This window comes from Propithecus coquereli, unplaced genomic scaffold (genome assembly GCF_000956105.1).
Source record: "Propithecus coquereli isolate 6110/MARCELLA unplaced genomic scaffold, Pcoq_1.0 Scaffold209, whole genome shotgun sequence".
Lineage (NCBI taxonomy): Eukaryota > Metazoa > Chordata > Mammalia > Primates > Indriidae > Propithecus > Propithecus coquereli.
This window is the reverse complement of record NW_012145967.1, coordinates 2,666,794-2,688,931: the sequence shown is the minus strand read 5'-3', so window position 1 is coordinate 2,688,931 and position 22,138 is coordinate 2,666,794. Positions and strand designations below refer to the sequence as shown.

The 22,138-nt window shown below is 49.3% G+C and overlaps 1 protein-coding gene across 5 annotated transcripts in view; it reads right to left on the bottom strand.

Moving 5' to 3' along the window:
• Positions 1-887: 887 nt before the first annotated feature.
• NTM (neurotrimin) overlaps positions 888-22,138 on the bottom strand; it is a 980,258-nt gene continuing 959,007 nt past the window's right edge. Inside the window, exons 5-8 of one of the 5 annotated variants that reach the window (XM_012644300.1) lie at positions 20,149-20,269; positions 15,676-15,827; positions 7,683-7,715; positions 888-2,682 (exon numbers count right to left, since the gene is read on the bottom strand). In XM_012644300.1, the coding sequence (XP_012499754.1) occupies positions 2,582-2,682; positions 7,683-7,715; positions 15,676-15,827; positions 20,149-20,269 (407 nt within the window). In that variant the 3' untranslated portion in view covers positions 888-2,581. The remainder of the gene's footprint in view (positions 2,683-7,682; positions 7,716-15,675; positions 15,828-20,148; positions 20,270-22,138) is intronic. The other 4 variants (XM_012644301.1, XM_012644303.1, XM_012644302.1 and 1 more) reach the window with 4 other exon arrangements.

The window sequence follows — 22,138 nt, the reverse complement described above, 5'->3', positions numbered from 1 at the left end:
TCTGGGACGTAGGGAGGGATAACAACAATGCAGAACGCAGCCGCAATCCACGAGGCCTAGACTGGTGGCTCCGGAACCTGCTGCGTGGAAGAAATTGGGCTGTCTGGGATCTGGGGGTGGGGGTGGGGAGCAGAAGGGCATGGAAAGTGAGGTTGATAATCTCAGTTTTACTAGCAGCAGCTGAAAATGACTTCATGCCTGTCCCAGCACTCCTGATTCCTCTCCGGTGGAACTGACCCCAGAATCACAGCTACAGCCATTTCTGAGAGTCTGGGTTGTGACCTCATTTCCGTCTCAGTGGCTCTTCAGCTACTTATTTACTTCCCAGAGTCAATCAGAATAGGTTAGAAGTACTCAAATATTATTCCATATTAAGATCTCCCTTCCCTCCTCATTTGTGGTTGGAGGTGGGGTTCAGGGGTCAGGCATGGCGGGAAGACAGTCCCCAGAACACTAGCTGATGGGATTTGGGACCATTTGCTACCAAACACAATGTTCAAGGCAGGTTTCATTGTTTTGTTTTTTGTTTTTTTGTTCTTTTAGCAATAGCTACCCTCTGCTGCCTCATAGAAATCATCAGACCTGAAAGCCTTCTCCCTGTCTGGACTTGACACTCTGCCCGGGTTACGAGGAGAGGTGTTGGAACACAAGCAGCATGTAGCAGCCTGGGCCAGCACCCCCGGGAGCCACCCCACGCCACGCCTTGCTTCTGTGAGGGGGATCGAGGGGCCTCATGACCCCTGCTTGTCATTGCAGCACTTGCCACAGAAACACCTCCCCCCAAACACCCCAGGAGGGGTCTGAGAGCCCATCCCCCTCCCTGTTCTTCAAACCTGAGACAGGCCGGCTGCCCCCCTGCGCCCCGCAGAATGAGGCACCAGACCAGGTGAAGAGGGACATGGAACACTTTTTAATGTCAAGTCAGAGACAACCCCTCCCTCCCCGACCCCCCAATCCCACTTTCCCTCATCATATCCAGGACCCTTCCCCGAGGCTTCTCTGGTTCCCAGACTTCAGGGGAGGAACAGAAAAGTTACCTAAAAATTTCATTTTCTTCTCTTTCATACACACTCACACAAAGATGGGAAATTAAATTAAATAAACCAAGAGGATTAAACTCTCCAGTGGTCACAAAGGCATCAGAGATTCCCATAATGGGTTGAAGCAAGTGGTTACTGACGGTTTAGTCTGTTCAGTTGCTTGCTGTCTGTTAATGCCACAGGGCGTGATGGAGCAGGAGGCCACCTAGGCAGCCTGTGCTGCAGAGAGCCACACCTGGAAAGATGCTGCGCCTGGTATTAGTTGTTTGCTTTTTGTTTTGTGTTTTTGTGTTTTCTTTTCACTTCTTATAAATGTCTCTGACATGTAAATAACCCAAGAAAATAAAAAGGCAGGAGCTGATTACACAATTACCAGTAAACTCTATCATCTTGTAGAAGATCAACACACAGCTAACGCCATATACAGCATGCAGTAATGTCTGAGATAGGACCCTGCTGAGAAAGAAAATGGCTAGAACTCTAACAAAAAAAATATATGTATATATATACTGTATAATATATGTCATCAAAAGAAGCATAGCCAACGAACCCAAGATACAGTGCAGATCACCTTTCCGTTTCTAACAGTGTGTCGATAGCGTAGTGCTGTCTGCATGAGATGCCAGAGTAAGGAGGAATCTGTAGCGCTGGTGGAGATGTTGGTAAAATCGGATGTATTTTTTGGTGGATAAGCCAAATCCTCACCAGGCGGTCAATGCCCAGTGTGTGGTCCACCAGTTGTAAACCTTGTTAAGAAGTACACTATTCATTTTTAATGTTTAACATACATACTTCTCGTCACCCCTTTCAACTGTGTATTTTTTAGTTTTGTCTTGTTTTTGCACTAAGTTCTAGACTCATATCAGAAAATATAATTAATAAAATTAATAATGAATCAGAATCTCTTATTATCCATGATGTCCATGTAGTAAAATGAAAAGAAACAGAAAGTTTAACGGTATCTTTTGTGACTGTTTGTGGGATTGTTGTTGCTGTCGGGCTGTCTTGTTTTGTTTTCCTTTTCTTTCTTTCTCTTTTAATGTCATGTGTTGTAACACACACAGCGGTGGCACAGTCTACCAAAGGACCCGCGGTACCACTTCTGGGCCTGAGTGTCTCACTCTGTGTCTGCCTCTATTGACTGACTGAATTTGGGATGGCCGACTCCAGAATGTTCCAAGGTGGGGAGCACTTTGTGGGCGGAGTGGCTGAGCCCTTGCCCATGCTGGCAACAGAGAGGTCACACAATGCTGCAGCTCGCGGGTGGGTCCAGGCCGGGTGTGCGTTCTTCCCATTCGGGAAAAGAAAGAAAACTCAGTTGTACCTAAATATCTGCAAGGCAAGTTTCAATTTCCTTTTTTAAACTTTTTTCCCCCCAAAGTATTCTTTGTTCCCCTCCCTCGAATTTCTGTCCCACTAGGCTTTGTTTCTCCAAATTTCACTGGAATAGATCTGATTTGTAGCTGTCGGTGTTGCCGTTGCTGTTGCGTCGGGGGTTGCGGAGGCGGCGGCTTTTCCCCAGGGGGGAAGTGGCGCTCACATCAAAACTTGAGGAGTAGGTGCAAGACCAGGAGAGGTAGCAGCCAGATGCAGCCTGCCCTCCTCGACGTGCTGTTGCTCACTTCGCTGACCGCGCCGGGGCCTGCGGAGAGAACACACCGCCATGAGCCGCCGGGCGTACAGCAGAAGAAAGCCCTGTCCGTGCCTGGTCTGCCACCATTAGGCCTTGCCCCTGGTGAGATGTCCCTCTGAGCAGAACACTGGTGTCCCAGCTCCGTCATTAGGAATGAACTTCCTATGGCGTGGGTCTCCTGGAGGCACCCTCTATGTGATGGGAAGGCTTCTGTTGCAGGGAGAGAACTTGAAACTCGGGTTAAAGGGTCCTGATGGCCATTATTCCTTTCCTGTGGCGTAACATGCTAAGGCCACAGCTCAGTGTCAAATTCAAGAAGAAAGTGGCAGAGGAATTAATATCCTACACAGAGCTTTAATAAAGGGAGACTCCTGTGCTGTTGGCACCATCACCCAACCACTTCCGAGCACTGCCTGCTTTAGACACTCACATCCCCCTCCGGCCGCCTTGCCTGTTGCTTGGGAAAGGACCTGTTGGACACAGCAATCTGTCTGCCTGCTGCTGTCACCTCCTGGGGCACACAGGCCATTCTGCCAACCACTCTGTCTCGGGGCAGGGCACAGGGTCCCACCTGGAGCGCTTGACCTCTTCCCCATCTGGACGAGGCAACGGCGGACACAGATCTAGTACCACATGCCTGAAAGGCCAAAGCCAGTCCGCACGGAGTGGAGGCGGGATCAGGTAAAGAAACGGGAGGCCTTTTGCACGTGGATGTGACTGAGGTTTGTGTGGACGCTGGGACGCAGAGCCTGCCCCTGTGCATGTCCTTGTTGGGGAGATGGGGGCACATTTTCCTTCAAGACATGGCCGACCTAGCCTACAAACAGATACTTTTTGAGACTGTGACAAATGCAGGAGGCAAAAGAACTATTAAGGTCATAAAATTCCCCAGCAGTTTCCCTATTGCACTGAAACATAAGCTTTCAGGCTACCTCAGCCCTGTGGCCAAGAGCTGTCATAACCAACAGAGCTGTGACTCCTGCAGTGCCCACGTTCAGATGCCCAGCTGAATTAGCTACCTAAGGAGCCAGGCCCCCTTCTCTAGCATGCTCTGTTGCACTGAATTTAACGGGGTATTTAAAGCTGGTGGCCTTGAGAGTTCATGTCCTCATGGGGTGGGGAATAAGGAACAAAGCCGGAAACTGCTCGCCTGTCTAGGGTGCTCAGCATTGGAGACACTTCTGGTTAAAGCAGATCAGAATCAAACCAGGCTTCTTGATTCCACGTGGGATTATTCCATCAAGCCCTAGAACTGGCCTGGAGGCCCTGCTCATCTGATTTTATTTCTTAGCCCTTTGGGATAAGCCTCTGCTTTGCGGGCAGTGGCTAAATAGATAGCCACAAGTTTGAAGTGCAGCAGGTCGTCCACCCTCATGTTTCCCTGGGGTCTTGTGCGCAGTAATCCCAAGGCCAGAACTACTTGGCGGTGCAGGTCCCCGTGTTGAGACGCTCTGGGGATCCCTACTCTGCCCCATATCCTGCACAAAGGTGACGTGCCGGGCAACGCAAAACTGAAGGCATCGGTGGTGTGATACAGGTGACCAAGGCACATTCCCGCACAGCTCCCAAGGACTTACACTTCAGTTGTAGAGACGCTATCATTTAGGATTTATCACTAATCAGCTTTGTCTTCTAGAATCTCAGTACCATGTTTCTACATAAACCATCACCAGAAACTCCCTCTTTATATCCTTTCACCCTGTCTACACAACACCATCTTCGGAATCAAAGAAGAGAAGCTGCAGCCATTGCTTTCAGGGGTGAGAGGTTATGTCTCTCCCTTGAGGAGGTCCTTGTCCTCTCTGCCACTCCCAGATCCATCCCACCAAGACCCTCGCCTGTGCCAGTGCTTCAGGCTGAGGACCCTGAGACGCAAAGGGTGGTTCTGAACCCTCTGGCCCAGCGGGCCTTTGTGGGAGCCGCGTCCCGTGTTTCGCCTGAGCAGAGTTGGCGTCACGTCCCATCCTCACAGGTGCGTTGCGCAGTATGATTCCGAACATGTCCTGCACACCTGGCACAGTGTGCTCCGGCAGGACGCACAGCTGTCGCACGTGGCTCTTTTGCTCTCCTGAACTCACACACGCAGCTTTGACACCCACTCCGCATTCAATCCCAGTGCCCCCCACCACGTCCTCCCTCCCTGCCTGCAGCCAAGATGCCCTGTGGTCAAAGAGAAGGGAGCACGTGCCACTCCCCTGCCTTGAGATGCTCTCTCCTTCCCTCCTGCACCCCTCCTTTCAGGACCATCAGCCAGTGGAAGTCTCCAGGGAGGAGAATTCCTCAGACAGGTGTTCAGCCCAGTGGGGGCCTGGCTTGGTTGCCATGTAAGAAAAGGCTGAAAATCTTGTTTCCAGGCTTGGGATTCTGCTACTCAGAGGCAGCTGTGGGCTGGCAAATGCCCCCTGTGGCACGTCTCAATGGCCTGGCGGCTGTGCCAGGTGCTCTCCCTGGGCGCCTGTGTTCAGAGCTCATTTGTGGCTCTGCTCCCTGCTGGGAAGCACTACAGAGAGCTCGTAGGGATGGGTCCTGACCTGTTGTGTCAGACAACTATCCAGTAGAAGATAGAAAAAGGCCACCAAGTGCCTGCCAGCATCCTGGTGCTGGTCACGTATCCAGGGAAAGCCCCAGGGGCCTCTGTGCCGCTGCCCGTCTCTGACTCAGGCTTGTGCGAAGTTGGCACTGGCTGTGCCTGACCACGTCCAGCCTGCCCGGCGCTCCCCAACCCCCACACACTCGCCCACTTCCCCACGAGCCCGTCGGTCCCTTCCGCACATCCAGGAAATCTGACCTGGACCGGGCTGGACAGAGGGAGGAGGAAACAGGGTAGTCCCCGAGGTAGGGCTACCCACACCTTTCAAAGCAGACAGCCTGCAACACCTCACTTTCGATTACCCCAAAAGCTCACAAATTGGGCCTTGATACTTCAGATTTATTCCTTACGCTAATTCCAGGGTGGTGTTTCTACGCTTCCAAATTGATCATGCTACTAATCTATTTGAGTCTGACAGCCCGAATAAAATTCCCAACTTCTTCGTAGAACGTGCGCTACATTTCATGGTCCGCCTGCTGCCTCCATCCTTCGCCTGTCTCGCCGCCGTGCCTTTATGGTGTCCCCACCCTGTGGAACACAGGCAGGTACAGTGCACACGGGCAGGCATCCTCTGGCAACACCCTCTGTCTTCCCCACCCTTATACACTCTCCTCTCTGCCCAAAATGCTCTCCGTCCACTTCTCTCCCATCCTGGCCTCAGTCACCTCCTCCAAGTGGCCTTCCGTGACTCACTTTAGTTTGCTCGCTCAGCGTCATGCGCATCCTGCCATTAAGATACTGACCACGCTGCGTCGGAATCTCTATATTAGTCTAACTCGTGTACTTCCTCCTCTGTGCCGTGAGCTCCTCACGGGCAGGCCCTGTGTCCCACTGGCCCGTGGCGGGTACCCGCCAGTGTTCGTTCAAGGAAGGCGGGGCACTGTGACCCATGCTGACATGTTCGTATTTATTTGTCCCTGTGTTTTTCTTTTATTTAAGATTATACTTGGAGAAAAAGAAACAACAAAATAAACCCAGCCAAAAACACAGCTAGAAACTCTTTTCCCGCTTCGTCTTCTGCTTCCCCCAATTTCCTCTCCCCAGGGCCCTTCCCCCCTTTTCCCAGCCACGTCCAGCGCGGGCGCTGAAGATTCCTGTGGCTAAGCAACGTGCACACAGAAGCAAAACCACATTGAGTAGGATTTCAGACAGAGTGCTTGCACTTGGGAAGCTATCAGACGACCTTAATCAGGCCGGCGCGGTGGCTCACACCTGTCATCCCAGCACTCTGGGAGGCCGAGGCGGGAGGATCGTCTGAGCTCAGGGTTTCGAGACCAGCCTGAGCAAGAGCGAGACCCCATCTCAATAAATAAATAAATAAACCAGACCTTAATGACGCTCATGCAGGAGATGAGGACTATTATCTCCTTCTCTAATATGTGGAAACTTAACTTCCGAGAGCTTAAGGCACTTTCCCAGGGTCCCTTGACTTCTGCCTTCAAATTAAATTTTCTTCCCACTGACTCAGAGATGCATCTTCAGGGAACAAAGAGAAGAGTGTGCAGCTGCAGAGCTGCCTCGCCTGGGCACGGGGGAAGGTGGTCACCGCAGACACATGGCTGGCTACCTCCCTCAGGTCACGCCACATGGAACGGACACTACCTGGAACAGTGCTATGCAGGGAGGACCTTTAGTCCAGCAAGGCATGGACCACAGCATCCTGGGAGCAAGGCCCTCTCAGAGCCGGTGCTGGCCAGAGTGACAGCTCAGCCATCTGCCTGGTGACACAGGCCACACAGATGAGGCTCTGTTTCTCATCCAGCCACGCCTCCATGCCACACTGGACGCCTTTATTGCCTCTAGCTCATTAGAGAGCTGCGGAGGCCTAAAGAGACTAATTACCAGGACAGTTAGGGTCCCAGAGAACTGTGATGAGTGTCAATTATCCATCGGAAACATCTGGCAGGAATGAAAGCCTCAAATAAGAGGCATTTTATTCGTAGCCCAGTGACTCACCCAAGAACCTCCCCCTTCTCCCCCCTTCCCCGGCCCTCCCCCCACTTCCCTGCGAGCTCCAAGTTAGAGAGAAAGAAGGAAAGAACGGAGCAAGCAAAGAGCAGCATGCAGGGCCAAGGGCCAGCAAGATCTTTGCATTAGAGCGTCCGTGTGCAAGAAAGAGGCAGGCCTGGCAGAGAGACGCCCAGGATGGAGCTATTCTGGGCACTGACAGGTGCTCATTAGTGCCGCCAGCAAAGAGAAGTTAGACTTCTGCACGTGGAAGCCACCCAGGGATGATGGGATGTCCTTGGGGATGGGGTTAATCTAAATTGACACAGACACAGCTCAGGGCTAGGGAGGGTTCCCTCTGGGATGCTTCCTGGGGTTAGCTTAGAAAAGAAGGCATCTTGGAGGAAGGTGTAAAGTTTTACATACCCTCTCCCCACCGAGGCAGCAGCTGTCTGAAAATAAATATACCAACCTTTCCAAGGGGTCAGGGCTGTAGTTTTCACTTCTAAAAGAAATTAAAAACAAGCCACTGTTAAGGTAGAAAGCAGTCAGAGGCTCTCACTTTGCCCTCGGAGGGTTTTAGGAGAGAGCCAGTGCTTCTGGGCCAGCAGCATCCCAGGACTCTGGCATCTGTGTCTTGCCATCCTGACTGCAGCCCAGCACTCACGTGTGACCCCCTCTGGTCTTCTGGGGCAGCCAGTTGCCATAAGAGGTGAACCGAGGGCTGGAGAAGGACATGAATGATAGATTGGACCACAGACTTACGCAGAACCAAAATATCCACCTGGTCTTAGCAGGAAATGCAGCTACACCTTGGGGCCCAAGGTGCCAAGCCAAAACTTTAGAGAACAACTTTCTTTCTTTGGTCATCAGACTATCCACACATTAGTTGAAGACTGTAGGCCTTATGTGTAAAGTTGACTGATGCATATGGATTGATTGCTACTACAGCAGTTTGACTGTGGGTGCTCATACTATGCTTGATATGTAAAAGTCTGATTGGCATTTAGCTATGTTTTTCGGCCCCGTTGGGGGTTTGGTTTCCCTTTGCCGGAGGGGCCCGGCTTTTGGTTTTTTGCTTTTTTTTGTTGGTTTGGTTATTCCAAGCTGGGCACCTAGGGCTTCATCTCTCTGGGACAAGCTGAGGCAATAAGACCCACACCTGTGCCGCTGCAGTTGCACTTGTGGGACCTTCCTGTAGACCAGCTCCTCTCTGCTGGCTAGACCATGGATGATCCCCGTTTCGCCAGCTCCGAGCTCTGGGAAGAATCCACAGGGCCTCCCCACCTTTTCTGCTGAGGGTAGATGTCTTGTCTGGCCTGAATTTGCGATGCTCTCTAATCTTGTACTTCTCTCTAGCTAGGGGCCTCTGCAGTTGCTCACCATGGATATAGAAAGGATGGAAAATGGCATTAAATCCTTTCGCTTTGAAGTGATACCGTGGGAGTCTGTGTTCTCTGTGTGAAGATCCTCGTATACAGAAAGAAAGACAACCTAGTCATAACTTATCTTAACACAACCATAACGTTCGCTCAAAGTCAGATGAATATATACTCGTGCATTCAAGCTCTCAATGTATTCTTGAAGAGTACCTGACATACGATATCCCTCTTGATTTAAGTGGACATAAGCAACTCTGAGAAGCCACCCTGAAGATATAAAGATGTTTCGTGACTGAGAGAAGATCTGACGTAAAGGCAGAACAGAGAAAAGCGAGGAGTGACAGTACCACGTCGTGTGTGCATTTAGAAAGGACAGTCCCTTGGAGTGCTTGCTGGGCCCTAGAAACCAGCCCAGAAGCTAAGGAGGGACTATTTTCATGAATTGTCTCATTCAGGTACCACTGATTTATCAGTCACTCTGTGCCAAGAAAAAGGGTAACTGGAAGGAGAAAGGACAGTTTGAAGACAGCCTTGGAGAGATGAAGCAGTCATACAACTTTTACCCCCAAACACAAGCAGGCAAAGATCTAAAAATGACTTCAGCTTAAGTGTTCCCATCCCGATACTTTTTCCCCCTGAATCTCCAACACAAACTGCTTGAAAGAAAAGGCCAACTTTCTTTAGTGTCCATATAGGACAATTTGACACTCAGTCTTGCCTTTAGCTGGAACTCGTCCCTGGGCTTTTCTAGACAGCAATGTTTCAATCCTTCCAGTTAACTAGAGTGTCCTTCTGCCCCACTCGTATCTCACCGCGATGAGGGGGAAATGCCCAGATGTTTGTACGTGTACTCTGAACCCATCCTGCTGTGCTCCAGTCCACTCCCTTGGCTTTGGTACTAGGAAGAGATGTTGACATGCTGGCACTGTCCTCTGTGTCATGCTGGACATGCTATTGTCCAGCATGAGTTGGGTCCTTTGAGTGTCCAATGCCAGTGCAAGCCATAAGTGACATTTTGGCTATCGAGAAGACAAAAAAAAAAAAAAAAAAAAATCCCTGAAAATCCAAGTATGCATTTTTCTCATCCAGACTTTGGAATTTAATTAATCTCTTTGTTAATGATATATTAACAAGAGGCTAGGCAGAGTGGGAAAAAGGTTCAAAAGGAAGAAGAAGGAAGGAAGGCAAGAAGGAAAGGAGGGAAGGAGGAAAGCAGGGAGGGATGACAAAAAGAAAGAAAAGAAAGGAACAAATAAAAGTAAAAGGAATCCCCTATCCCAAGTCTCCATGTCAATATTCAATATCTCTGTTCAATCCATAACGTGATCTTTTTGCCAACAAAGCCCATACTTAGCCAAACTCAAGTGCCCAGGTAAGCACAGGGATGCTGTCTGATTCTGGCGGGCAGAGCATCTTTCATGTGAAGATGGATATTCAAAATTTCTAGAAAGAGGACGGAAGAATTTTTTGTGTTTTTGCACCTTCTGTTATTTGGACACACACATGCCACAGAAATGCTTACTGCTGAATTACCTGGCCTAATTAACCATCTTCAATCCTTTGCAGGGAAGAACTGATCATCTCTTCTGCTGCAATTGTTTCTTTCTGATATACAGGGTTTACTTTAGTCCCCCTTCTTCAATAAATTGGTCTGATGGTCACTGTGAGGTTCACAGGCATTAATCAGCCAACCTTTCCCAGCCCACTGATACTATCAAACCTGACTTAACGGCTAGAAGATAAAAGACTAAGGGTTGGTGGGTAGGAAATGAACAGCCACAGAGCCGCTGAGCTTGCATTGTGGCCCCGGCACACTTGCCCGTGCAGAGGCTCGGTGAGGAATGGAGGCCCATCCCTGAGTCCTTATTTATCACTGCAGAGTCCTGCACCACCAAATATTAATACGAGAGGGTGACATGCAATCTGTTGTGTTTGCAAAAGGGAAGCAGAGAAATACTTCAATGGTGGCAGAAAATGCTGAGAAAGAGCGAAATTCTCTTATCAAAATCCTTCTAGTCCATCCAGATATTGGGTAGCAAAATAGCTTTCGACGTCTCTTAAAGCCAAGTGTTCCTCTGTCAGTGGAAATTCACGCATTCGTATAAATCTTTCTCGGCATTTCTGAGATAAGATAAGCATAACTTGGGGGTATTCCCTGAGAGAACAGGTAGCTCTCTATTGTACTGAAAACTAGCAAAAGGGAGGGAAAATGAACACAAATGAGATAAATGTGCTCAGATGCAAGGTCTATTTTCTATAAAATATTTTTAATTCTCCAAAGGAGTCCACCAGCTATACTGAAGACCACACTAACCCAATTGTTGGAACGTTCCAGATGTCTACAGGCTGCAATTTCTGCCCTGACCTGTTCCCCTCCACCCAAGAAGATTGCAGAAATGAGGGGTTGAGCACATCCCAAGAATCGGTGTAGAAAGTTGGTGTAGAGAACCTGCCACCCAAAGTGATCAGTTCACAAAGTGGGGACGTGAGGCAGCCCAGCTGCATCTCAGTGGGTGGAGCCTAATAATGACGTCTCCTGCCCCTAGGCCCATGTTCAGCCACCAGGCCTTTTGTTTTTGTTGTTGTTGGCTTTCATGAGGGATGATGTCCCACCTGGCAGTTGAGTACACCTGCAGTTAAACACAAGCTTTTTAGAAACCACGACCTGAGTTTCCAAAGCTCCTATTTCCTCTAAGAATGCAGGTCCGAATGGTCAGGATTAGCTCAGCGTCTTCTGAAGGCACATCCGTAGCATCATGTCTCGGCTTCAGTCTCCCCACACCCCTTTATCCATATGTCAGCTACTTTTCTCCTGCTCTCCCTCTCAGATCTGTGGTGTGCCTCGCACGGGGTGCCACAGACGTAAGGTGAATTGTAAGTCGCGTCTGCATACGTCCATTGACTTCATTTTCCTGTTCTAGTTCTTCGTTTCATTCTCCCGTCCGTGGCTCATCGCCATGCTACACTATGTCACCAAGGTGAATAATGCAGCCCCAACTCTTCATGATCAAAGTACTTTTTCATCTGTCAAACTGCTTCCCGTGTAATTCCCTTCTCTCTGTGTCCTCCTCCACCTCCCAGACTGTGGCCATCCTCCCGGGATCACAGCCACAGTGGGAGTGGATGGGCAGGGCAGGTACTGGAGGTGAAGCACGGTAGGGTGTGGGTGGTAGGTGGGAACAGCACTCCTCATTGTCCTCACAGCTGCCCTCCTGCCGGGCTATGGCCCTGGCATACCGCCCTTAGGAGGAGAGGAGCAGCGCGTGTGGCGCCAGTTTTAGTCCCCCTCGGCCTGGATGCTTGGTCGTGGTCTTAATGAGCACTCACACGAGGCCGGGACTCGAGGAAGTCTGAAGGGTGTGCAAAGACGGGCGAGAGATGCGGGACTCATGGGGGAAGCGGGACATGGGAGAAGCTGTACCGGGAGAAGGGCAAGGATTGAGTTAGCGAACCCCGGGACACTGAACTAAGGGCAGTCCTGCCTTTCAGCTTGCATCTGGAGATTCAAAATGCACCTCCCTATTTTCAAAGCCTATTTAACAGGCATTCTCAGTTGCCTTTGGAACTAGTCTGTAAGGGAGATAAGGCAGATCAATTGCATTGTGTGGAAGAGGAAATTGAGTCTAAATAAGGCTTAGTGTGCGACTTGCCCAAGAACAGAGAACTACTGAAGGCCAGGCTGTAACAACATCTCGGCACAGCCCCTGTGCAGTACTGCTTGTAGGCAGCCATGCCCACCTCCCCGTGGGAGAACCTCGTGGGAGCAGGGGATGCCTTTGATAGGCTATTTGAATCATCACGCGCATGGCATCTGAGTCTGTAGCTAAGAGGCATCGGTAGGGCTCTTGTCCTGAAAACTGCTCCATCAGTTGGACTTGTGTTCCTGTGGGTCCAGACTCACTCTCTCAACATTTTGCCTTCATGCTGACCCCTGGGCTTTGAACTTTTAATGCTGTTTTATTTTCCTTCCCCCTCGCCACCCTCCTGGGGGAGCTGTCTTTGACGTCTCCCCAGCTCCCAGGAACCTCCTTAAACAGCCTTCCACTGCCATCCTCCAAGCAACCTTACAGAAAGGGAGCCTCAGGACACGCACCGCAGGGACAGGGAGTGGGGAGTGGGGGCTCTGGGAGAGAGGAGAGGGAAGAAAACATAAAGCAAGGAGGATACTGACCTTGCAACAAAGTTGAGCTTGTGGGCTCATTTAGTTCTAAATCAGGTGGGGACATACAGGAGAGAAAAATGAGAACAAACACATATATTATATACAGTAGCTATATATTTGTCATATATAGTTTGTATACTGCCTTTCACAAACAGTTCTGGAGGAATGGATATAAAGACAGACACAAAAACCAAAGGTGGCAGGACAGGGCGCAGCAAAACAAACACTGAAATGCTGTATGTTTCTGTACTGGACGCGACATGGGGAAGTGAGGGAGCTGGCCACTCCACACGTTCTCTGGTGCAGATGGAATCGCTCCTAGCTTGTGCCGAGCTGGGTCACTGATTTGGTGACAAAGGCCCAACGCCTCTTTCCAGATGAGATTTCTCTTCCACATCCCCACCCCCATTGTTTCACCTTGGGAGACCAAGGTCAGGACTTTCTGATCCCCAAAGGTCCCCTGGAACCACTGTGATTCGGGAACACGGGGGCAGGACTCAGAATCCCGTGCAGGCTCTGTCATCTTAGAGAGCAGGTGCTCAGAGCCCCATCGGTTTGTGACGGGAAGGACCAACCTGCCCCCATTTGGCTTAAGTACCTGGAAAGATACTGACCGCGACCACGACGGGAGTCTCTTGCACCAGAATTCCTCACTTCTCAATGTCTAGGTCATGTGGACAGAGTGTGTAGTTTATGCACAAGTTGGTGGCAAAATGATGGTAATTTAGCTGGCTTTCTGTAATGCCACAGGAGAATGAAATTCATTGTGAAGTTTGTATATTCATAAAAACTAACAGCTGCTCTCCAACTTGCTCAAGTCTGCTGGATGGACTTTAATGGAAAATGACATGGAAAATTTCCTAACAAATTCACATTTTTCAAAAGGGCTCATTGATTGTGAGTCTCGCTAATGAACTGAGGAGCCACGTCATGTCTGGACTAGCCCTGGCGAGAGAGGGTGGGTTGGAAATAACTTGCCTCACGCATGGTGGGATACTACCTGCATGCAACTACAGTACCCAACAGCATTTCTTGTGATGAACTCCTCAGGAAATGTCTCTCAGCTGAGGCTACAGCATTGAATTGGTTTCTGATTGACCAAATTCTGAAAATGTTGCAAACTTTCTCTCCCTCTTAGAGATGACTCATGTTAAAGCTCTGAGACCTCCTGGGTTAAAGAACATCCCCTCCTGCACCCTGTTCATGGTCATTTGACCTGGTCTTTCTAAACATGTTTGAATATACACTATTGCTTTTTAAAGTACATTTTAGAGAACTCTGGACTCCAGAGAGCTGGCAATGGTAGGAACGCCCCACCCCCAAGGATGCACAGGGAGATGCACCCCTGGCATGAAGGGGTGGGGGGAGAGTAGAAGTCCAAGTCTTAATTGCCACACGTGGTCTGCTGAAAAGAGCATATTTATGACCCATGCTTCAGTGCTTTGCTTGTCATAAATGCCAGCTATTTCACTCTTAAAAAAGTAAGTTTGCTGCTTCTCCTTATTCTCATCCTGAGATGGCTTAAGGGGAAGAGCCAGGGAATTAGACAGTAGTGATAAGGCCAATGGCAAAACCATTTTATGCATCCAAATCAGAAGAGAAAGGAGGTCAGAGAGGGCTGGAGACTACTGAGGAGGATGAGGACTCCATGGGTGGAGGGCAGGGCTTGGGAAAGTTTAATGGAAAGTGAGGGAGAGCGTCAGATTTGCAAGGCAAGGGAGGGAGCAGTCTGTGCCTTCCTAATCCTGGCCTTCTATTCATGGAGACGGACACCTGCCAAAAAGCCAAAAGGGCCTGACAAATGTGAGGGGCATTTATGATCCTCCCTGTGTGTGGGATGTCAGACAGATCAATCACTTTAATCACACCTCTGCCCATTCTGAGCTGCCGGCTCGGGGCTGGAGGGCGGCCTTCCCATCCCTGGCCCTCTCAGATAAAGCCGGGCTTTATTTTATGTGCTGGGCAAGAGGCAGGGAGGATGTGATCTGGAAGCAGAGATGGCACGGTGGAGCAATGCAAGCTGGACACACTGCCGCTGAGGGCATGTAGCAGGGGTAGGGGTGACAAAGGGCCCTCGAGGCTATGGGATTGTCCCGGAGGTCTCAAAAGAAAAGGAATTTAATTCTTGCCAATCATCTGCCAAATGCCTCCCCTTTCCCTGCCACCACATTAGAGAGTGCTTGTTGACATGGGGGTTTGGGGAACCATCTGCAAAATCCTAAACTCACTGACCTTGGTGGAGTGTGGAGGAATTTGCCCAAAAGGTAAGCATCTGCGTCCATTAAAGCATGAAAGCCTGGGCCCGCCCGATGAGGACGCAGTCAGGAGCCGGGCTCCCTGCTCTAAGAGGGTGCGGCACCAGGGCCACAAGGGGCTCGCGTACTTGCCGCCGCCATCACACACCAGCCACATACGTGACGGAGGCGGGTGTCTTCACGTCCCAATGACTGAGGGCAGTTCGAGACAAGGGAAGGTTTTATACTGAACCAACGAGCAAATACTGAAATAGTTCACGTTCCTCTCCGGGATCTTGACTATTTCAGCTAATTATAGTCCCCATAGTCAGTTTAGGAGGTATCACTGAGAAAAAAAAAATTAAATGTCATTTTTGGCTTCCCAAAGTCTTTTTCTCCTGTCTCGGGATTTTTTTCCATTATAGAATGAAACGTGAACTTCTTTTTCATTTTTCTTTTCCCACTCCTGACGTCTACTTTTATCTATGTACCAGTTCTCTCTCTTGCTCTTTCTCTCTTGCTCCGTGTCTCTCCGTCTCTGTCTCTCCTCTTTCTTACTCCTCTCACCCACCCCTGCCTAACCAGCTTTCGGCACCAGCCTTCCCAGGCCCCATGGCTGGCCTCTCCCCTGCAGGTGACCTCCCGTTTGAGCCCTGCCCCCCCGCCCCGCCCAGGGCACAGCCTCACCAAACAGCATGATGCTGGCGTTGGTGTGGCCCAGCTTGTTGGAGGCCACGCAAGTGTAGTTCCCATAGTCGTGCTCAGAGACGTTGAAGAAGATGAGCTTTGAGAGGAAAGGTCTGTTTTCCACTTTGACCCCTTTCTTTCCTTCCATCAGTCTGAGATACACAGGAGACAATAAAAGGAGAAAAAAAGGCGTGGTTATATTTCTCTCGTAGGGAGAAGACAGACCCTGGGGTTAATGATCTCCCTTCGCCTCCCTTCTGACACCATTACAATCATATCTGTTCCACTCAGCTACACCCCAAGTTCACACGCAATGTATGTCATTGTGTTTCTCTGTTCTCATGTGTGTGCCAGGGACGCTGCTGACGGGGCGTCTTACTGCCCTATGCTGAGAAGGCAGGTGCAGCCTCTTCTCCTTGCTTTGTAAACCCGTCAGTCACACTGCGACAATCCCACCGCGTGAGCTGTGCGACGTTGAGAACAGTATCATTCGTGCAGCAGGTGCCCAGATGTGTGGACTCGACGAGGATGATGGTGATAAGGAAGATGGTGATGGTGAGGAGGGAGACACATGAAAAGGAAAAACCCGCGCTTCAAAGAGGAGAACAATCTGAGGGCTTTGGAAGAACAAGGTTTTTCAAGCATCTGGGTAATAAAATTTCTCCTTAATCACGTGAGTCATTTGATAGATAATACTTAATTTTTTGGCTTTGAAGAGGGGAGAACCATGATTTTCTCATGTGGGGCCTGTGAAGGGCTCGGAGGAGTGATCTGGGCAGAGTGTCACAGAGCATCAGTCTGGGGCGCATTAGAGGCTCCTAAGAGTCTGACCCTACAGAGCCAAGAGTGTCGCCCGGACCGCATTAGGCTGCCCGTGTGCCGCAGGGCCTTACCGGGGTGCGGGGGCACCGAGGAAATGCCACAGGTAGTCCGTGGGGAAGTTAGATACACTCATTAAAACCACGATTCTATTACTGGGCAGACGGGGTAGTAAAGCAAAAGCTGTTTTAGGGGACAGGGGGGATATTTCCTCCCTCTCAGGAGTTGTTAGCAGCAATTCCTATTACAATCGTGGGTCTCCACAGACTCGGACCACCTCTCTTCCTGTGAAAACTCTGCAGTGTCCTATTTCAGATGATGGGCTTCTTGGCAACCCTTTACTTTCCCTGAATCATCTGTAATTCTTGCCCGGAAGCCGATTCTATGCTGTGGGAAAGACAAATACTATCAGGGCAAAAATCCCTTAAAGAAGGATCTTGGGGAATAGGGACACAAACCTAAATTTTCTTTTACGGCATGGCTGTAGCAGGACTCCTAGCAAGTAGACAATGTCACAATGGGGATATACTGCAACAGGCTCAAGGGACATGCTTTGGGGCAAATGGCTGGTATTGGAGTCACCAAACCAGAAAAGACAATATTCAAGGCAAAAGAAGAAAGCGAAGCCCAGTAAGATGACTGTGAGAAGATGCTTTGCAGGCTGCAAAGCGGGATTCGGCACGATGCATTTCTGTGGAGTCAGACATAGAAGACTCCTGCCTGTCCCTGGGTCGCAGCATGTTTCTGGCACAGAGGGCAGCTGCCTTGTCATTGTCCGAAGGCCCCGATCTCTGTGGAATTACAGAAAAATTCTCTCCCCAAATTTACAGCAACCTTGATCAGAAGAGAGAGGCAGGTTTCACTGGGGTTCTCACTCATCTGTCTCCAGGGAAGTCAGGAGACAATTTGGAGGGACCTGCCTTGCTTTTCATTATGCAGATTTTCCTCTGGGAGCCTTCCTCCCTCAAAAGCGAGGGGCAGTGAACTGGCCTGAGTCCACGGACTTCATTAAAATGCTAGCACTGTCCGAATGGAACGAGGCATCCGACTGTGCGGCCAGAGGCCACTTTTATGTGTCCTTCTTGCTATGCAGATATTGATCCTTTCGGGGGTGCTGTCCAAAGAAGGCTCTTCACGCCACCCACCAGGAGGCTGCTGTGAGCTGGTCCCACGTATAGATCCCGCTTGTCGTCCTGACCCTATTCCGGCCTGGGGAGGAGGCCTTCACCTCCACCTGATAACCAAGCTGCCGATGAGATTCGGCTCTGCAGCGGGGAGAGACTTAGGGGAAGCAGGTCCCTGCTTGACAGCCCTGAAATATCTTTAGCTAAAGACCGTGCAGGAGACCAGCGGCATTTTGCAGCACTTTGCAGCTCCTGGGATGGCACACTTCGCCCCTCTCCACGTGGCCACACATTCCCCATCCTGCACTGCTGCCCGGCTTCAGTTCCTTAATGAAGCTGTGGGCTTTTCACTGGCTAATGTCCCTGTCGGGCTGGTGGCCCTTGTTATTTACAGCGGTCCGTTTTCTCTCCCTTTGACCGATAACACACAGTAGTGTGCAGCGGAGTGGCACTGGTAGCCAAAAGACTTCCGACCTAAATGTTAAGAAAACTGCCCGTCCTCACCGCAGAGACTCCTTTACTTTGCCTGGGAGCTGAGTTAGAGCCGGTCTTGCCCCGGGCAGAGGCAGCGTGCCCTCGGAGACCTGCCTGGAGAAGGCTGCCTGGCAGGCACGACTGGCTGTGACAAGGACCTCAGAGGCAGAGGTGCGGTTGTCGAGCTGGAGGCCAGGAAGAAAGACAACTCCATTCAGTGGGAGAACTCCAGAAATAGAATGGAAAACTGACCAAAATAAATTGAAAGGGGAGATAAGGAGAAGCCATCAGAAGAACTCAAACAAAGAGTGAAACAAAACTGCCTGAGCCAGGGCCTCTGAAGACCGTCAGAGACCATGCTACTGCGAGCCCCCTCCTGGGTAGGTGATGGCGGGCGCTGCTGCCCTCCTCTGCCCACAGTCGCCGTGCAAAGAGGAGAGCTCTCGCATTGTTTCTCTCACCACTGGCCGTTTTTGCTCTATTCTCCTCCAAGACTTTGCTTTTCCCTATACGTTGTTTCTATTTTTCTCCTAAAGAATTCGAGTAATAGGATGCAGCTGATGAATTTTCACTAAGACCTATACAACTGAAGGTTCAGGAACTGACCCTATAGCGCAAACGATTTTTGTTTTGTTTTGTTTTGTTTTTTTCAAAAGTAGACCTTTATGTCTCAGTTTTCTTCTTAGTACAATAAGAAGATGGGGAGGAGGGAGGAACAAGTGAAGCGGGATTTCTAAGTAAGGTAAACGTGTTTATTTATTGCAAAAATTCTACGACTCCCTTCTGCCTGATTCTGGATTCTTGGAAGAAGGGGGAAGGCCAGCTCTATGGGAAGAAATTCTTATTTCTTTGTGGGTTTGCTTTTCCTCTTTCTGCCTTAGTTCTTTCATCTATAAAATGGGTAGATGAATATAACACATCTCATTAGAAGCTGCCAGAATGTTTCCTTAAAGATTAAAAAAACCAAAAACACTCATTCTAATCTGGAAGGATTAAGATAAGACACATAGTGACTTGGTTCTAGACAAAAGTCAAATTTTGATTCAGAGGCTAGATTTTGTGTCTGAGTGACGCATAAGGAGAGAAGGAAGGCACACTGAGGGTGCTCCACGCGGTGTGGGCAGCGGCCTGCCCGCTCCCACCCTGGCACAGCTGGGGCTGCTCTGCTCCTCAGAATTGCCCCTTTGCTGTCCTTCTTCTCAGCTCCTCCAACTCCAGGTCTCCTTCCTCTCACCGCACCCCTCACACTCCTGGGGACTTGTTTGCATCGCCACTACCACCACCTCCATTGTTATGAAGGTGTTCTGAGCACAGACAGCTCTGCGCATTTAGCTGTTGTTCATCCACCTTAAGATAGCTCTTTGATAACAGTAATTGCCATGTTGCCTGGCTGTGTACCGCGCTACTGATCCCCAAGCTGACATGCCATTCGATAACTCCTTGAAACGATCGTCTTCAGTGACTCACAGCAAATATCCCAACCACGCTGCAACAATGGGAAGGAAGGGAATAGTCCCCTCTCTTTTCTCCTGCAGTAAAAGAACAACTTGGGCACAAAGGGACGGCTAAATCAGGTCACGGACTCTTATACGCAGCTACTGATGGTGTCTGGAACGGAAGTGGTCCTGCTGGCTAGATGAGCTCCTTAGCCACTCCCAGAGCTCTGGGCATTCCGAATGCCATAATGGGGGCCTGAGAAGGTGTTAAAAATAGCTTCAGGCAGAACGCATCATTTTCTTGGCCCATAAAAACTCACAGGCCTTACGATGCTCCTGGTGGCCTTTCTTCTGAGATTTTTCTTTCCTAAAAAAAATACTACCTTTCAGGCCTGCTGGTTGGCAAGTGATAATTTTGCATGGTGACATTAAGATCTAGCTGAAATCCATTCATATTAAGAAAAAACTTGTTTGCATATCTCCCCCCACCCCTGTTAGATAGGAGGAATTCAGAAGAGGATTTTACAGGAATTCATTTGCAACCATCTGGAATCGGAAACCTGGAAAAGCTTTCTTCTTCTGGGAGGTGGGAGCGGGAGAGGAAGAGAGGGAGACTTTACCTTTTGTCATCCTTGTACCACTGGAATTCTGCTGAGGGTACTGCTGAGGCTTCGCACTGCAGAGTCCCCTTCTGTCCCACGGGGACACCTGTACCTTTAGCTTCTGAAATGTATGGTGGATCTGCAGAAAGAAGATGTCCCATAGCGTTTTAAAATGCGCTTTAGGATGAGGAAGGCTGCCTCATTTGTTAATTTCATTTCTCATTCCTCGTCCTACCTCTGCTTACCTGCACTGTCAAATTGCTATACAAGTTGTGCCAGAGAATGAAAACGTTTTCAACGCCATTCTAAGGAAAGGCATGTATTGCTTCTGTTCTCCTCTGCAAGAGCTGGAATGACGAGATATTCAGCAGATTTCCTGTTTAAACCTTTTAACCTTCCCAGGATCATGCACACCTGTCAACCCTATACTCCACGGGTTGGCAGTCAGCACCTTTAATCAGCCTTATAGAATTTCTGCACACCAGGTTCTCGCCAAAGTATACAACTTTGAACTATTCAATTCCCATCAAAAGCTCGGTTGCAAGAAATAACATTCATGGAGAATTGCCTGAAGGATGCACAGATCAGTCACTCTTCTTGGTATTCTAAAATGTATCCCTGAATCAAGCCAGACCAAACTAGACTTACGGGCCTGGCCTGCATTCATTTGCAGTCCTCACTAAACTGCCCTTGGCATTCTAGGAGTTTGCATTGAGGGGCATTATGAAAACCACTCACAAAGAAACTTTCTGTTCTATTTCATGCAGAAATATCATACATAATGTTGACTATATCTCACAGTGCTCTATTTGTGGAGACTCTAAAGAGAATTTTCTCTAGGGTCTCAGTACGAGGAAAACATTGCTTCTCCCAAGCAAATAATTTGCTTTTATCTTATGGAAAACAAAAATCTTAAAGGAAGTGATGTTTTTTCTCCTTGCTTCAGCAAAGCTAAGCCATGTTCTGGACCCGCACCTAGCACCCTTGTGGCATATCGTACCTGTGTTTTTTTTTTTCCCCAGCTTTCACTCATTTCCCTAAATGTATGTTTCCTTTGCTTCCGTTTCTTTACTTTTTAGGTTTATCTCAATAAACTATATATCATTTTAAGTCCCTTTTTAAAAAAATAATTGCGATGTTAAAAAAATGGTAACATTGTTATACCTATTTCCTTGCTTTTTAAAGTGTTTCATATTGACTAGGTTCACACTGTAAGAGAAATCAGAGTATTAAAGTAAAGGTTGGGGCTGGGAGCGGTGGCTCATGCCTGTAATCCGAGCTCTCTGAGAGGCCGAGGCACGAGGACTGTTTGAGCTCAGGAGTTCTAGACCAGCCTGAGCAAGAATGAGACCGCGTCTCTACGAAACACGGAAAAATTAGTCGGGTGTGGTGGTGTGCGCCTGTAATCCCAGCTACTCGGGAGGCTGAGGTAGAAGGATCACTTGAGCCCAGGAGTTGGAGGTTGGTGTGAGCTAGGCTAACGCCACGACACTCTAGCCCAGGTGACAGAGCAAGACTCTGTCTAAAACAATAAATAAATAAATAAAAATGAGTAAAGGACGGACATTCATCTAGACGTGCTAACATTCCCCTGCTTCCATGCCCCCCTGCACCAGTTTTTTTTTTTTTTTTTTTTTTTGAGACAAAGTCTCATTGTGTTGCCCGGGCTAGAGTGCCGTGGCGTCAGCCCAGCTCACAGCAACCTCAAACTCCTGGGCTCAAGCGATCCTACTGCCTCAGCCTCCCGAGTAGCTGGTACTACAAGTATGCGCCACCATGCCCGGCTAAGTTTTTTTTTATATATATATTTTTAGCTGTCCAATTAATTTCTTTCTAATTTTAGTAGAGACGGGATCTCGCTCTTGCTCAGGCTGGTCTCGAACTCCTGAGCTCAAACAATCCGCCCGCCTCGGCCTCCCAGAGAGCTAGGATTACAGGCATGAGCCACCGCGCCCGGCCTCCCCTGCCCCAGTTTTGAAGGGGAAAGCCCTGTTGTTTGCTGGTTTAG